General features: G+C 42.7%; 1 protein-coding gene across 1 annotated transcript in view; it reads left to right on the top strand.

Moving 5' to 3' along the window:
* T265_12771 (hypothetical protein) overlaps window positions 1–16,589 on the top strand; it is a gene marked incomplete at both ends in the record, with an annotated part of 108,925 nt that overhangs the window by 64,915 nt on the left and 27,421 nt on the right. Inside the window, 2 exons of the mRNA XM_009165390.1 lie at window positions 3,207–3,339; window positions 14,793–15,229. Coding sequence (XP_009163654.1) covers window positions 3,207–3,339; window positions 14,793–15,229 — 570 coding nt within the window. The remainder of the gene's footprint in view (window positions 1–3,206; window positions 3,340–14,792; window positions 15,230–16,589) is intronic.

Here is a 16,589-nt window from a genome sequence, read left to right as displayed (position 1 = left end):
GTGTGACCCAAACCTAACGTAAAGTTATTGGTCGAAAGCACTTTACTGAAACATATCATGCGTCACAGTACAGAGTTAAGTAATTTCGACTTGTGGGTCGCATTTTCTAATCCAGTGGGGTCCAGTTCACCACGTTACGTAAGGGTCCATCTCATCTGTGGCTAATTTCTCTGAGCCTTCCAACTAACTGTCTGAACGTCTGGAATTCCATAGGAAGCAGCATAATCAGGCATCTCGGGACCACAACAAGCTTTTCAAGCAAGGTTCACGTTAAACCATGGCGAACTGTCCAACGTCGAAATTAATCCATTTCGGTATGTTTGGAAATTGTACGCAAATATAGATGACAGTATTGAAATCACGGGATATCAGTTCACCTGTGTACGGAATAACATTTTTAAGTCAGTGTCAGTACAACGGAATCAAATAATGCGTCGAATTTAACCCAAGCTGTGGCGAGCCTTATTGGCGATCCGGAACGGTCGTCCTTTAACTGTTTGAGGTCCATCACTCTGTGAATGCTCCTTCCAGTTGATTATTATTATTATTAGTGGGTTTCCACCATGCTTGACACTAATAACTCAAATTTGGATGGTGTTGCTCACAGTTAAAACTTGTCACAGTCAATCCTGGGATAAGGTTCCCTTTTGTTGTGCCTTATTGGCCCGCGAACCAAAATACCGACAACCGGTGGGCGGCCGGTTCGGTTCGCACCGGTATTTTGTTTGCTTCGTGCCCGCGTTTTTATGTAGCTGGGTGGGGAAGACATTAAAATGATGTTGTCGGTTGATATCACGAGCAACATCTTTGCTTCATCTTGTTCCTTTAATTTGCTTCACCCTACCGCACCTTGTCCGCCCCTAATCTTGTCCAGATGTGTTGCTGAAGCGCAACCAACAATATGTTCCCATTAATAAAAGTAACATACTACAGACTGTGTTAGTTAGTGTGCGATCCATGTGCAATAGTCTATCTTGTTGCTCGTTAAACAGAACTGAATCGATTCTATTCGGTGTGAACTCTGTGTGATTGGTGCATCTTAATCTACAGCTACTTTGTTTTCCAGGCTCACGTGTTTTTGTCAGCAGTTGACACAGACCCAAGGTTGTCTGAATGGAGAGCGTCATTTACCTTGACGGCGAGAAATGCTGTCATATCGGAATCTAACTATCTGACTTTAGAAGTTGCCCTCGTTCGCAAATTTTTGCATCGGTTGATCTCATCTTTGCAAGGTGTTTTTTTTTACTTCAGGGTAACAGTAAGCGCACAGCTAAGGTTTAAAAAAGATGGTCAGCTCAGTGCGGAAAGTCTTGGCAAAGTCCACTCCACCTGAAAGTCGAAACTCATAGAGTTTACGTGCTTGCATGATAATCCGAAGTGGAGTTTTAGAGTTTTCCCTCAATTCGCATAATGAGTACTTAGGTGAACCCTGTCCAACTTCCAATTCAAAGTTTGAGGTGCCCAGTATGATAGAACTTATTATTTTCTTCACACTCATCATCCAGTAGTCTCATTTTTCTGTTAAACGCCTCTGGATGAGTACCTGACCTTCTCGACCATGTTTCATTCAACTCAGTACGAGCTACGGGGGCTAGATGGCTCAGTGATTATAGCGGTTCGAACCCGACCTCTGCCTCCCGACTTCTGTTTAGGTTTGGGCAACCTGGCAGTATCCCAGACTTCGTGCTTCCTTCAGGTGCAATGGCAGTTAGGCACCGAAAGGATGCTACAGCTGAACGATTTTTTCACGTGCTTCTGTGTAAGTAGCTGACGGATTCTTATTCTGCTCCTGCCGGGAAGTCGGGACCATCAACTTTAACTCTTGCATACTGGTTCCCTAGAGTTTGCCCACACATCGTTCTTTTTCGTCCTACACAGCATACACAATTAATGCGAGATATAATAGGCACGGAATAAACAGTTGTAGGACACATAGTTTAGGTGAGAGGCTGTCAGAAGTGCCCAGTATCGACCCAATTTGGTGTACATAGTTGTGACCAACCCACTCGTAAACGTCCACCACCGATAGCTATCGGGTCTTTTGCAGCAGTGGGCACATACGAAACCGTTAATTTTTCGTTTCTCTCCTAGCTATCTTTTTTTCATACTTTTTGTACACTCCAGAGGTGTGCGCTCTTTCATACTACCAATCATACGAAGTATGGAACGACAACAATATGAAACCTTCATTGCTACCCTCATGGTACGATAACCGCACGTGTCATTGTATTTCACACATCTCGGAGAGTACACGTTTACTTCACGGTCATGTACTTATCAACTCATTTCTAATGCAGTAACCATACTTCAAAGTGCATTGTCCTCAATATATATGATACAGAGACCTCCACACATGCGCGCATTACCATTGTTTCCGCTTAATGTTTACTAAACTTGAACTTTACGAGTTTTTCTTCATTGGCGCTTATTGGGAATAGTTGGTTCGGCGTTAGCATTCCCGTTATTTTATCCCTTCACACCGGCTGTGTAACTGACTGTTAACCGATTGTATATTCAGTCTTTCTCTTTCGCCCCCACCCCCTTCTCAAGTTCTTCCTCACTTGTTTGTGTACCAGCCGTGATCATTTTTCTACGGACTAGCATTATAAGTTGCGTAATAACATTAAAAACTCTATCTGCCCTCTTGATATCCGGTGTTACCTAGCCTATCGATCTTTCTATGAGAAGAGGTTATTGTGCGAAACTATTTTCGCGACCATATTTGGGTGTTCCCTGTCGTGATGAGTCCGAACCCTGTTGTACATTTCACGCCCCGAAAGACTGATGGAAAGTAACGGTCGTCCATGATTCATTTTTATCCCCGGGTAACTTAGTTACTGTTCATTCTGTAGGTGATACCGCCCATCTGTCTATCTTTGATTCGCTGTCCAGCTTAATGCAAACACACCCTACGGCCATGTCCCACTACGCCCTCAAGTTGTGCCTTACCTCCCTCATTGTGACATTCTAACAATTTTAACGTCAGACCGCGCGATCCTTCTCCTCTTCGCCCAGCCGCCCAGTTGATGCTTTTTTTCGTATTGCCAAGCTGGGTATTTTAGTCTACTGTTGTGAAGACATTAATTTACGCTCTTCGAACAAACCCTCATACAATACTTAGCATTTTTCTGCGTTCTTAGCGCACTTGAATGAGTTGGACTACCGGACTGGTCTAAACTCGTTTTTTCCTGTGTGTTTTTTTCTAGTGAGTCTACCGTCCATTGGCAACCAGTGCGGTCATTTTCGAAAATGTCAAACTTGATCAGCACCTGGTATTCCACTCTTCGTTTGGCTCGCTGTGATGCGTTTTTCGAGGATGGCGCTCATGGGATATTACAAGTGAGTTGGATTTTTGTTTAGCACCGTCATATTTCAGCTCATCAGAACTATCTTCATCTTTCAAACGCAGTATTTCCTTCAAGCTCAATTCCGAGTCGTGGAACTTTGGGAATTCGATTGCAGCAGCACTCATCGGCCATCACCCTGGAATGTTCTGTTCCACTAGGCAGACGTAGCTTTCATGCTCGGTTAGGAAGCATTACTCTTCTGTCCCATTTACATGCCCATCACTATAGCGTTTGTTTGCGGATAGGTTAAAATCTTATTGGAGAACTTAGACTTGATCAGGGGGCCTCTTTCCAATGGGCGCTTTCTTAATTCGGGCAATTTTTGTTTGGTTTGGCACTTGCGTTGAAATTTGTTGGGAGTCGGTATACCATAGTATAGTTGGAATCCCTCCCATCTTTTCAAGTTCCAAAGGGGGACCCGGGTGATAAACAAACTATGGGCTTAGAGTTTTTACAAGCGGTATTTATATAGTGGAAATGGCCGTTCTTAAAACAGCCACCATCTATCGGGTGTTTCGACCACCTCTTTGAGACTTATCAGGTGGATGCAACAATATTCGCCGCCTGATATTCAGGTTCTTGTACCCAATACTAAACATCTGTTGGCCTCAATCATGCGTTCGGTGTATGCGTTTCTAAATGCTTCTTTCTACTTCGTGTGTCGAGGTCTGTTAGGAATCTGGCCACTTGCGCTTCTCAAGAAAGACGTGATGATTGGTGTTGACCTGGACTGTGAGATGTGAATCATACTGCATCCAGCTAGGTGGTAGAATTGTTCTCCAAAACCGAACGTTTATGCTTTGTGATTATCACCTGCAAAGGCCCATCACCCACGTGTCACATCCAATTTGACGGTTGCACTGATGACTTAGTCCATGAGGAACACAATAACTAAACATCCATCCAAAGCACTAACTGATTTTTCCAGAGATAGTACATGAACTGTGTGCGTGCAGTGAAGGCGTGTTTGAATAAAGCCGCACTAACAGCAGAAGTGCACGGGCAAACTTAAGCTACGTGCACTTTAGCAGGACCGCTGTCGTACATGTGAAACACAAACCATCGCGCATAAAAGCGCTAATTGGTATACGAACACCCTAGGGTAGGATAGTTAGGTCTCTACAGACGTGAAGTCCCGATGCTGGCAACGGCCAACTCAGAATCGGTTACGTTGGCATCGGGTTAGGCAAAGGTGGATCAAAACGACGTGTAGGTCCATGGCCAAAGAGTTTGTAAACACTTGATTTTGAACTCAGCTTCATTTAGGCGCCTCATTTCAGTAGATGGTCGCAGAAAAACTGCATAAGTGCGAATTTAAGTCGTAACTCACAGTTATGCTATGTTCCATTATCGACCATTTCAGCAACATTAGCCTGAACCTACCATTGTCAATTTCTTCGGTCTCCCAGTTGCATGACCCACTGTCCTTTAGGTAAATTCGTCTTGCTGCAACCAATTGGCCAACAATAAAGCGTCCGTACTTATTCAATCAATCATCATTCTGAGGTCATTTCTTTTTATCACCTGCTGTCCCTTAAATGACACAGTGGTTAGTGGTTTCACTATGATAAAAACAGTTAATGTTCTCAAAAAACCGCACCACTGCTCCCCTCCCTACCGCCAGTTCAACTCCCTTTAAACGGTCATAGTCCTTTGAATTTTGAACAGCCGTTTCCCCGCTTGAATATCAGCTTCATTGTATGTTAAGTGCTAATATAATTTGCAATTTATGGTTGTCAACATTCGGGTTTTTAATCCGGACATTTGAAATCTACAAATTTGGCATACAATCAACATCAACTCAGGAAGTGTGACTGTTTCAGATTCCGTAGTTTATGCTTAATAGCTGAGCTTTAATTAGTGTGAACCCAGTGGTGGCTTGTCGATGAATTTCCAGTTGCACGACAAGTCCCTGCGACTAGCCTTTGGTGATTCCATTCCTTCTTGTCCCAGTGATTTCAACTCTTAAGTTATTTACCAAATCGAGAATAGTGGTCAGTTTCGAATCAGAGCGTCTTGCCCTTATGACTTCATCATGATCATCACTGACAGCAGCACAATGGTACATCACTGCTTCATTGATGATCGGGACAACCACAAAGCCGAACTTATATTCAGCCAATCCGCGTTAGCTAATGGACCAGGTGGACTATTCTCCGTCCAATCCTAGCGCTAACCTCTCATCTGTTTGGTTACACATTTATATTTTATCCAGGAGCGGAATTAGAGATCCTTCCTGAAAATTCTTTCTTTCTTATGACGGCATGTGTCAGTTACTTGACAAGTATTTGACGTTCACAAGTTCCTTCCATTAGGACTGACCATTCTGAAGGGGAGCATGTCCATTAAGTGTTCACTACTGATCCCGGCAGTGGCTTTTGACTCACGCTCATTCTCCAAGCCGAGAATCCTCCCATTTCCCTTCCGTTGTGATTTTGCACCACTTTTGAATTGGCTGGTTGTCATCCAACATCTATTGCGTATTGTTTCATCACATTTCGCCTATCACATTTTGAACTGAAGCCTTTGCTTTGTTGAACTATGGCTACAAGTTTTCTGCGGAAATTCCGCTTAACGACCTCTTTCCGTTTTGCGAATCGTCGAGGTGCTGGACGTGGCTGACCCCGCGGGCCATTTACTATACGTGTTGCATCCTTCAGTGCCAGGTCGATCTCTACCGAGGGTGACAGTTTAGTGCTGGTTCTACAAAATACACCTTTTTACAACAATACCGCTGTACAGTTGAAAAATCATGGTTGAACAGTGACTACGATACTGGCCTAGTAGCTGTTTCTTACACCCGTTTCTGGCTCGATCTTCTGCTGAAGAACAAGAAACTCGGTGGCGATCTATTTTTACCGCGTGTTTACATTAAGGTAGCTTCATGTGACCACCGATCACACGTCTATGTTTAGCTTTACATTTTATCGAAATCGCCGCACTATTCAACCATTATTAGTCGAAATTAACCATCACAATCAAACCATTACGCTTTAAATTAAACTATTACGTTTGTCTGTGACTTGAGTGACAAGCGCCCCTTTGGATACATTATTCCGTCTATCGGTATACGTTTTTCAGCACGGAACCATATACCTGTCAATTTTCACAATGCCTTTCAGAGAAGATACGCCCAACAGTCACACGTTGGCAGTATACTGATACTACTAGTACCTCGTCAGGTGTCACGGTTGTTGTTACTGATAACGAAACTTCTCGGATTTGCTTGGGACGGAATTGTTCCTTTATGCTTCTTACACAGACAACTGAGAATGTGGTATCGCATAAAACGTTGTCTTCAAAAAAATCACGGACGATGGGTGCGTGAAATTCAAATTATGTCTCGGCCGTCAAATTTTAGTGTAAATATTTATTTTGAACACAAATAGCCGCTCCCCTGGATCACGCGGTACATGTGAAACTGTAGGCCTGGTGGCCTCGTGCGGTTCAATTAGGCTGTTCATATGAAATAAACGGTCTTGTCGGCTTTTTTTCATTTTTTCTTACTGAGCGTTTAGAGGTGGATGTAGCTTGATAGGCTATCAATAGTTTCCTTTATTTTCCTAATTGGAATGTTCACACAAAAATATGACTGAGCCCTGGTGAACCGCCAGTGTTCAAAATTACAGCTGCGATTATGGTAATGATGGCCACCTCTGGCAATTTCAACATTAATTTAAACGATCCGGAAATGGTGTTCACAAAGGTATCTTTAAGGTAGGATGTAACTAGCTCTAAAGGGTGGCTTCTCAGCACCAGGCCGTAGACCCCACCGATGGTCTCGTTGTTCGAAATTTTTCGAGGACTGTGCTTCGTGAATCTTCTTCACCCAACCATGTACAAGCTGAGGAGGTTGTGCGTTGACTTGAAATCGAAGTATGCAAGTCACAACCAACAAATTCCGTCGCGTTTTTCGTACTGTCTTCGTGGAAGACACTGGGACGGAGTACCTTGATGACTGGATAGATGGGCGATTGAGGCATCGATTGGCGTTCCTGAACTTCAGCTGTTATCTTGCGGGTCACAGAGACTCTCATTCTCAGAACTTATATAAGTCCTGTGACCAGTATGGCGTTGCCGTCGTCCCCGATGCAAAGTTTTTTTCCTTAATTTTATCGTCAGCTGTTGAGTTTTTTATCTGGAATTCCATGTACTGTATATACTATACTATACTATACTATACTATACTATACTATACTATACTATACTATACTATACTATACTATACTATACTATACTATACTATACTATACTATACTATACTATACTATACTATACTATACTATACTATACTATACTATACTATACTATACTATACTATACTATACTATACTATACTATACTATACTATACTATACTATACTATACTATACTATACTATACTATACTATACTATACTATACTATACTATACTATACTATACTATACTATACTATACTATACTATACTATACTATACTATACTATACTATACTATACTATACTATACTATACTATACTATACTATACTATACTATACTATACTATACTATACTATACTATACTATACTATACTATACTATACTATACTATACTATACTATACTATACTATACTATACTATACTATACTATACTATACTATACTATACTATACTATACTATACTATACTATACTATACTATACTATACTATACTATACTATACTATACTATACTATACTATACTATACTATACTATACTATACTATACTATACTATACTATACTATACTATACTATACTATACTATACTATACTATACTATACTATACTATACTATACTATACTATACTATACTATACTATACTATACTATACTATACTATACTATACTATACTATACTATACTATACTATACTATACTATACTATACTATACTATACTATACTATACTATACTATACTATACTATACTGCTCTATCCTGTACTATACTATACTTCATTACTCCAAATTAAGATTTTACTCATTTTGCACTACATTGTATTGTATTACGTTGTACTGCAATGTACCATACCATAGAGTACTACACTATGCTATATTTTCCCGCCGCTTTTAACTTGTTGGTGAGAAAGATAATGGTGAATTAACCCAAGGATTCAAATCATCAGGAGCTTGCTGGCGCATGCCCTACCTTCCAGTTTTTCTGTACAGTTGATTGTGAGAGTTTATTTTTTCAAAGGCAATAAGTCCTGGAAACCCTTCCCAAAGAATTCTTTATGGTGGTGGGCTTGTTTAGTTTATCTGTCTCTACCGTTTTGAATCTGAGATTGTATCTTAACAACAGACCTCTCATTGTACCTCTAAATAAGTTCTATATAGTAATGTCGTCAGTGTTTCCTCTTTTGGACTGTTATCTGAGCTGGCATGAGTCGGCTATCATTGATTAGAGAGGTCTCAGACTGAAATCCCTTGATTTTCTCAGCAGTCTATTGTCTGCTTCGGTGCGCGAAGTGATTTGCAATTACTGGTATCTGTCAGTGAGAGAAGTTCTGTGCCTAATGCATGGTATGTGTGTGGTCTTTTCGGTTTTGTCCAATTTACTTTTGTCACAGAGTCTTAGCCCGGAACACGTTGCACTGGGTGCACTGTACGGTCTGTAGCAGCTTAGCCACTAGAACCCGCATTTTTTCACGAAGTCTGTCTGATATCCCACCGAACCGCGGATTAATGTCACCTCGGTTGTTGACGAAACGTTTGCTAATTGATTGGCAAGCTCGGCGAGCAGGTCAAAGGCCATCTGAACAGTCACCAACCCTAACCCATATGCAAATCAGACATAAGTCTGGAAAGCGCGTCAAATATCATGTTCACTACCGGATAGCTTAACAGCACCGTTCATTTTGTATGTTGTATTTAGGCAAAATCTCCCACCTGTTTTGACCCAACTAAATTCTACTTTTGCCCCGGAAGCTGTGTATGGAGCTTCGGGACACGTGAATCACATTGTCCTCAGATAAACCCTTCAGGACGCGAAGTCGTGCCTTTACAATTTGTCTGATTTTGGTGAATCGAAAACCTCCTACTTCTTCGTGTATTTCCTGGTTGATTGTACCACCCCGCCTATCGGACAGATGTTTTTGTTGCAGGCTACCATCCACTCGTGTTTCTATTCATAGATGTCATCCGGGGCTTTTTTTTTTACCATTTTCGTCGGTTAGATTTGTTGTGATAAATGTTCCTTCCCCATCCTCCAAGCGGAGATTTTTGTGTGTGGATTTTCCGAACCAGTCCATATGTTCTGTCAGATGTAGATAAACGAGCAACTTGTGTGGTCGGTCTGCCCTCTACCTGGTTGCCTGCGTTCTGGTCAGAAAACCTATTGGTACGGTCGCGCGGTCAGGTACAACCACTGTTTGATCGCTTTTGGATGGTTCACTGTACATGTAGTAATTTATATCAATGAGTGCCTCATTGCCACTGCTTGGCGCCATGAATCACACATTACTACTGCTACCGTTTCGCTGTATACTCACTTCTGTTGTTCAGAGTTAGATGCGTTACAGTCCACCTGGAAAGTCGCCAGGTACCATGTTGCCTTCGTGATGCATAAATTTTTGACCTGCTGAAACTGCTGCACAGCATCCTGAGCTTTTCAGTAACATTTGACTGTGTGACGAATTTCGTCGGAAGGGACAATGAAGCAGCTCCTTTGAACTCTGTCTTATTGTTGGACGTTTCTAGATTCAGATCGACTAGTCTGTAAAATAATCAACCTTTTTTGTAGGACCCGAACCATTTGATGCAGCACACTTTCGTTTCGGTTGACTGCCGCTCGCCAAACCGCCGACAAAGGCTTACCTGCAATCATTCGTGGTGCAAACTATATATAGTCATCGTAAAGTCCTTCCTTTCATAGATTCGAATTCATGAATATGATTATTACGATCCGTAACAGACACCTCTTAGTAATTAGCCTGAGCTGCTGTAAATCATCATATTATCGGGGAGAAAGGACTCTATTATTAAAACGTCTTTGTGTAAGAAGACATGCTGTAGCTGCATTGTATTCATTGAACAGGTCTTCAAGTCATACCCGCTTCTCTTAACTGCTTGACTCACAGTCAATTCCGAGACTTTGGAGTGGCAAAACACCTAGGGCGTATGTAGTCTGATTGCCCACTCACTTCCGTCAAATCCATGACTGAGTGCTCGCACCCTCACGCTTCATTGTGGCCTAGTGGCGTTTTGGTCTATTTATCGTTTTCATGAGATTTTTCACGTGTCAGGGTACTTCATCAAACATCAAAAGTAACTAACAAATGAGAAAAAATGAAGGTCACCTTGTGACATTTCGCCGTTGAACTGAGTTTTGAATCCTACCGAACTGACACAGAGCATATTTTAGATCATCTACTTCCTAATACTGAATGTGTTGGCTTAGAAACCGTTACTGTACAGCGGCCGTGATGCATATGCAGATCTGCATGGGTCGCAACCTCGTACTGGTTCCATTGACCAGCCTTGTAGACCTAATGGGGATCATGTTGTTTTCTTTTGACGTATGGTTCACAAGCACAGACTAAGCTAGCCCCAGTCTGACTTTCATCCTGAAGCGAAACACAATAGCAAATGCAAGTTTCAGCTGTCACGGGTCAAGCAGCTTTCGGAATAGGTCAGCACATACATTGGCGTTTGACTGAGTCATTTTGTAAGTCCTCGTATTCTTTGCGAACACTTTGGGATTCATGCTTCACTTTAAAATCCGCCAAGTGGTCTTTTCTTCCTGCGTTGTATCATTTTCGTCGAAAAATTACTTGTTGAACTTTGACCGCGGTAAGCGCCATGGCTATAAACGTAATCTGTATTTCGCTTAAAAGACGTAGTCTTGCTAATTATACTCGTTTTGCGTACCACCCCGTTGGCTCAAACGACTGTGTTCAATTAGACGTGAACAAAAGAGCTGAACTTACGACCCTAACTAGATCTAATCTAGCTATTGCTAACTCGCAAAGCCCTCATCGTTGCCAATTTCATGTAAGCTGAAAAAGACGGAGCTTGAAAAGTTGTCTTGGTCGTTCATCGGTCCACTCTCTCACTACACCAGAAGCGCGTATTTTTACGACAGTCACAGCTCGGAATATTGACCACACTGGATGGAACGGCGAAGGGGTTGAATGGAACAATTTGTCAAATGGTTCTACGGGGCTGTATTCTTTATGAACTTAGTGGGACGTATCAGATCACATTATTCAGCCGTGATTTGTCACAAAAAATTCAACCCATCAAATTCGGAGGTACTCGTTTACCTACCTGGTGGCGACTGTCTTCGCTGGAAAAATTAGTCGACTACAATGTTCCAAGTTGCGGTCGGCCATAAAATGTAACATACATATCAGCTCATCTTTGAATGGATTCCGCAGAATTGAAAGCTTGAATGTTGGGGACTAGTCTTTCAGTGTCTCGTCGATACAACGGTGACATGCTGAACAGGCTAGTGGAAGAAATGGACAAACGGCAGTCAACATTTCTTCTGTCTAACGGTAACTTACTGCACGGCCTATTTTGATGAAATACTTGACTGCGTCTTCGTGTTTCCCCCTATTGTTTAACTATTAGTATGGTATTACTCCGTTAGACATAAAGCAGACCTGAGGACAGCTCTACTGCGATTTTTTGTTCTAGAGACTACTGTGATATTAGCAACAAACAAAGTAGGAACACTCTCAAGAAGGTATCAGTATGTGCATGATAGGTGGATGCGACTTTCCCAGTTATTTCCTGAGATACCTGTATCAGGTAGGGAGCTGAAAAATTTTCCGCTACAGTGGACAAATGAAGTTTTTGTGTCGCTTTCCGAATACAATTTATGAGATGTCGCTGTTCAGCACTCCCGGTTCGGTAGAAAAAACGGCTTCTGGTCTTGGCGCCTGTATGCTCTTTAATGGAATTTGTGAAACGCCGTTTTATCTATCCGTTCTATTGGTTGTCCTGATTCCTAACTCCTTCCGAGCCTTTTGACGTTTAGAAATGAAATCAAGTTCCTGTTGTCTATAAGATGTGGTCAGCTAAATCCAATTGTGCTGTTGCAGTTGGGTTATCCACTCTTGATTCACTCCAGCTGTTTGAAGCCCCCACCAATACACTGTCTGATTTACCCGAAAGATAAATTCACACTGTACCTTACCAGAGAGGTTTTGAAAATAGGTTCTGAAGTCAATCCATAAAACTTTGGATAGATCGAACGAAACGGACATCTTTTGTACTTTCCAAGATACCGGCATTCCCTGAGAACATTGTTTGTGGTGCTCGTCTCTTTTGCGTTAAGACAAGATAGGGAGGGCTAATACGATGGAAGTTGTTTGCTAAACGCCGTCTATCGAACGGAGGCCATGGTTTCGGGGTTTAACTAAAGGGTTGGTCGGTCGTTCTCACTTCGCGCCTTCCGTGGAGGATAATATCATAAACGGATCTTTAATTTATTCTTTTTTTAAGTGCAGATGTACCAGCACACAATCAAAGATGTTTGGATGAATTTTTGTCTCTAGTCTGTGCCATTACGAGTTCGATCTGATAGGGATTTTCGCCATCTTGTAGGCCACACTTGATACTTTCTGAGTGCGGCATTTCTCACATGCAACATTGGAGGATTCTTTAAAAGCATACTCTAGAATGTTGCATCATTCTACTTTGTCTGGTATGCGTTCCACCCAGACGATCGTCCAACATTCGTTCGTATCTTGAACTCTGCTGTCAGTCTTTTTCCAGCAGTGCATCTATAACTAACGCAGGTGATAAGCGTGTGCGTCTTGTGTTCAAACTCTCAGTTTCCCTCTCGTACTGTTCCACCCGTGAGATGCATTCGGTACTTTCTGCTGGTGACAGTCGGCTGGTCAACCTCTGGTGCGTATGGCATATGTGCGCGCACTATCAAACCAAACTGTCAGTCACGTGATGGGGTGTTTTATTTAGCCAGGTTACGGTGCAACCCACGTCAATGCATTGTCGGCCAGGAACAGAGCGGCCCTTACTTCGCCTTACGATTTTTAGGGTTATTGCTGTGATATTCGTGTAGAGGTTTATCGTAGCGGTTGGACAAAAGGTTATCTCATGTTCTTGTGCCTACTGTTTTAATCATAACCGCCGATCGATTGTGGTCAAACCACGGTTCCGGTGACAGGTACGCATCAATCCTCTTTGATTGGACCATTGGCTGACCCGGGTCCCTGCACATTGCCTGCATAGCATGTTGAAACCGGTCGGGCGAAAGGTGATGCCAACGCTCGTCGTATCGCAACAGAGCGCGCAAACCTCGTCAGGTCATCCGTTCTTTGCAAGGCTTATATCGACAGTTGTTTAGTCAACCAATATACACCATCAGGAAGTCGCCGTTTGTTTGGAGTGACTGGAACCTGGAAAAAATTGGACGGGTTGGTCGGCGAAATAAATACATGTGAGGTGGTAAGAGCGAAACGTTGGATATAAAAAGGGCAACAAAGTGATGCGGATCTCCGAAGTTAGCCGCGACTTTCCCTAGTCGCCATTCGCCAAGTGGCCGTTTGGTTCGTTGTGATGAACAAACGGAAGTCGCACTTACTTGGTGAATAGTGACACACTGTTTTTTTAAGTCGACTGCCTTTTATCTGCCCTAGTCGGAACAATATCAACACACGTTTCGTATTCTTGAAGGAAGTCTACTTGGACTTGAAGCGTATGGTATATAGTGCCTCGTTATAACAACAGCGTGACAGCGAAATATCGGAATCAAAAGGCACATGGTTTGACTGAATTCACTTAACCGAATTTAGTATTATTCTGGTAGGAATCTTCGTAAATGTGTTCGTCTTTTTGTACTGAACTTGGAAACCATTCTTTGCAAATGAATCAAGCATCTGCTCTCGGACATCAGGTCGGTGGGGTCTTTGTAAGGGGGATCCTATTTTCATGTAGGTTGTATCTCATTCAGGATGTTGTCACTGAAAACCCACTGCAGATGTAGGTTTCTCAATACTGTTTATTCCCATAAATATGTTTGGAGTGAAAGGCTTGCTTTGAGTTTGTTCTTTTTCGATTGATGCATCCTGTCCTAATCGGTAGTTCCAGTTCCATATCCTTAGACAACTCCGGTGGTGGATCGTTACTTCCTAGCGGAGGTAACCACGTAAAGAAGAAGCAATTAGCCATACTAAATACTTCATGCACGAAGGGACAAAGACATGCCGGTAATTATACCAACGCCGTATGAAGTTGTGTGCATTCATTCCACTTACCGGTTTCTACCCCAGCTGACCACTGGTATTGCTGCTTGCGAATCTCTTTTGTAGCCGCTACGCAGTTTCTCGGCCATATTGACATTTTTTCGAAACGAATTGAATGGAATTGTGACCTCCGGAGTTCGGAGAAATCCACTTGTCCTTGTTCATATGTCCATAGAACCCTGTTCGCATGTATTCTTCTTGTCAGTTCCGTCTTCTCCATGTCGTTTTTTACAGGCAGCTTTACTACACATTGGCCAGTTTCATCTGCATGAGAAGTACGCCTCTTGTGGTCTATCGGCAGAAACACTACATCGAGATATACTGTTCCGTCGTGTCCAGCTCAATCAACCCGGTGTTTACGTCAACGTGGAAATTCGTATCGTACCCGGTGAACTTAGTCTCTCCTCTCCACATCTCATGGTTGTTGAATTGTCCACCTGGCGTTCGGATCCACCGCCTCCACTGAGCACGGTTGCAAACTCAAAAACACCGAATATGCTCCCGATGCTATCACAGCCGCTGGATGCAGCCCTTATTGCTCCCATCAGGCCGTCAGCTGACATCCAGGGAAACCAACGCTCAGACCTGCTTGTCTGGGTTGAACATGAGGCGCAACGAATCCCCGTCTTCGTCTGTCCTGCCGGTTGTCAGGACATGCCTGTCGAAGTGAAGTGAGTCGGACCTTTTCTGTTTGACTGCCAATCCAACGGTTTCGTATTCACCCTACCCACGTCACGCTCGTCAATTTGTAAGTAGTTCAAGGCAACAGTTTGGGAAATCCCATAGATGGAAAAGTGATGAGTCATTCGCTTTTTGCGCACGACTAGCTAACTGTACCAATCAATGCGGCACACCCGTCCCGTTCACTCGGGTTCAAATAAAACCGATTAATTGCAGCCAGTTATTGAATCATATTGCATTGTAACCGCTTAATTAGTTCTAGTAGGACTCAAAAATGGGGATTGTCTTGCATATACAGTGCAAAACTTTCACAGTCCACTCACACAGGAAATACTGAAACAACATAACATGCAAATATTTGCACCCTTTCAAAGAATATCAATGCATCAGCATGTGATAGTGAATGAGTAACCACAGACATATCGTTGACGTGGCGAGTTTTGTATCTCGGTTAGGTTATCCTCGCCTCCTCATCCTGAAACACATAATAGTTATCATGCAGTCGGTATGTCATTTCTTTGTGGTTTTGAACCACTTCTTGTCAAATTCGGGCATGGATCACCTGTTGACTCCTCGCTTCGCCTCATCTGTGATTTACCACTTTCGTGGTACCGATTTTCACTGTACGACGCATTACCTACCGGATGATTTATCACATCGGGGGCTCATGTATACAAGCATGTGAAATCACTGGCGTTCGATGGCATCTAGGGTGTTTTTTCGACCTACTGTTGCTTCCTGTATTCAGATGCTGACGAGCTCTTGTCATGTCGCATTGAGTGTGTTTGTTGACGCAGTCAGCCATTGTCAGTGTACATGGTAGCCGTTAGTGAATGAAGTTCAGTCTAGACCTGTAGACCGTGAGCTGCCCACTCGTGAGCGGAGGCTGCTTACAATGAAGCTCAATAGCGATGCTTCCAGTTCGGTTGCAAGAAACGTCCATGCAACGGACAACTGGGAGATGGATATAAAAAGACAGATGTAGATTGTAATTGCTCTAAGGACTCCGACCTTCACACCGGGAAAACGTGCGCAGAAACTTGCTAATCATGAACTGGGTCAGTATCTTGCTCTTTAGTCTCAGAGAAAGCATCATTTCAGTCTACACCGTGTTGACGAACGCCGATGGACTTTTAGTGCAAGTGATTTCTTTTTCAACCTGAGATGAATGGCGAGTTTCAACGTACATTATTATATTGTAGTGAAACTGAAGGGTTGTCATCATCATCATCATCATTGTCAGCTGTAAGAACCGCGTACTCGTCGTACACTGGTTGTAGCTGCCGCAGTTTCGTTCACCGATTGTTGGGGGGTAGGTAGCTGCGCATTGCACACGCGAGCTGGTAAGTT

This window comes from Opisthorchis viverrini (assembly GCF_000715545.1).
Source record: "Opisthorchis viverrini unplaced genomic scaffold opera_v5_14, whole genome shotgun sequence".
Classification (NCBI taxonomy): Eukaryota; Metazoa; Platyhelminthes; class Trematoda; order Opisthorchiida; family Opisthorchiidae; genus Opisthorchis; species Opisthorchis viverrini.
The sequence above is the reverse complement of the archived record's forward strand: the minus strand, read 5'-3'. Positions and strand labels throughout refer to the sequence as shown.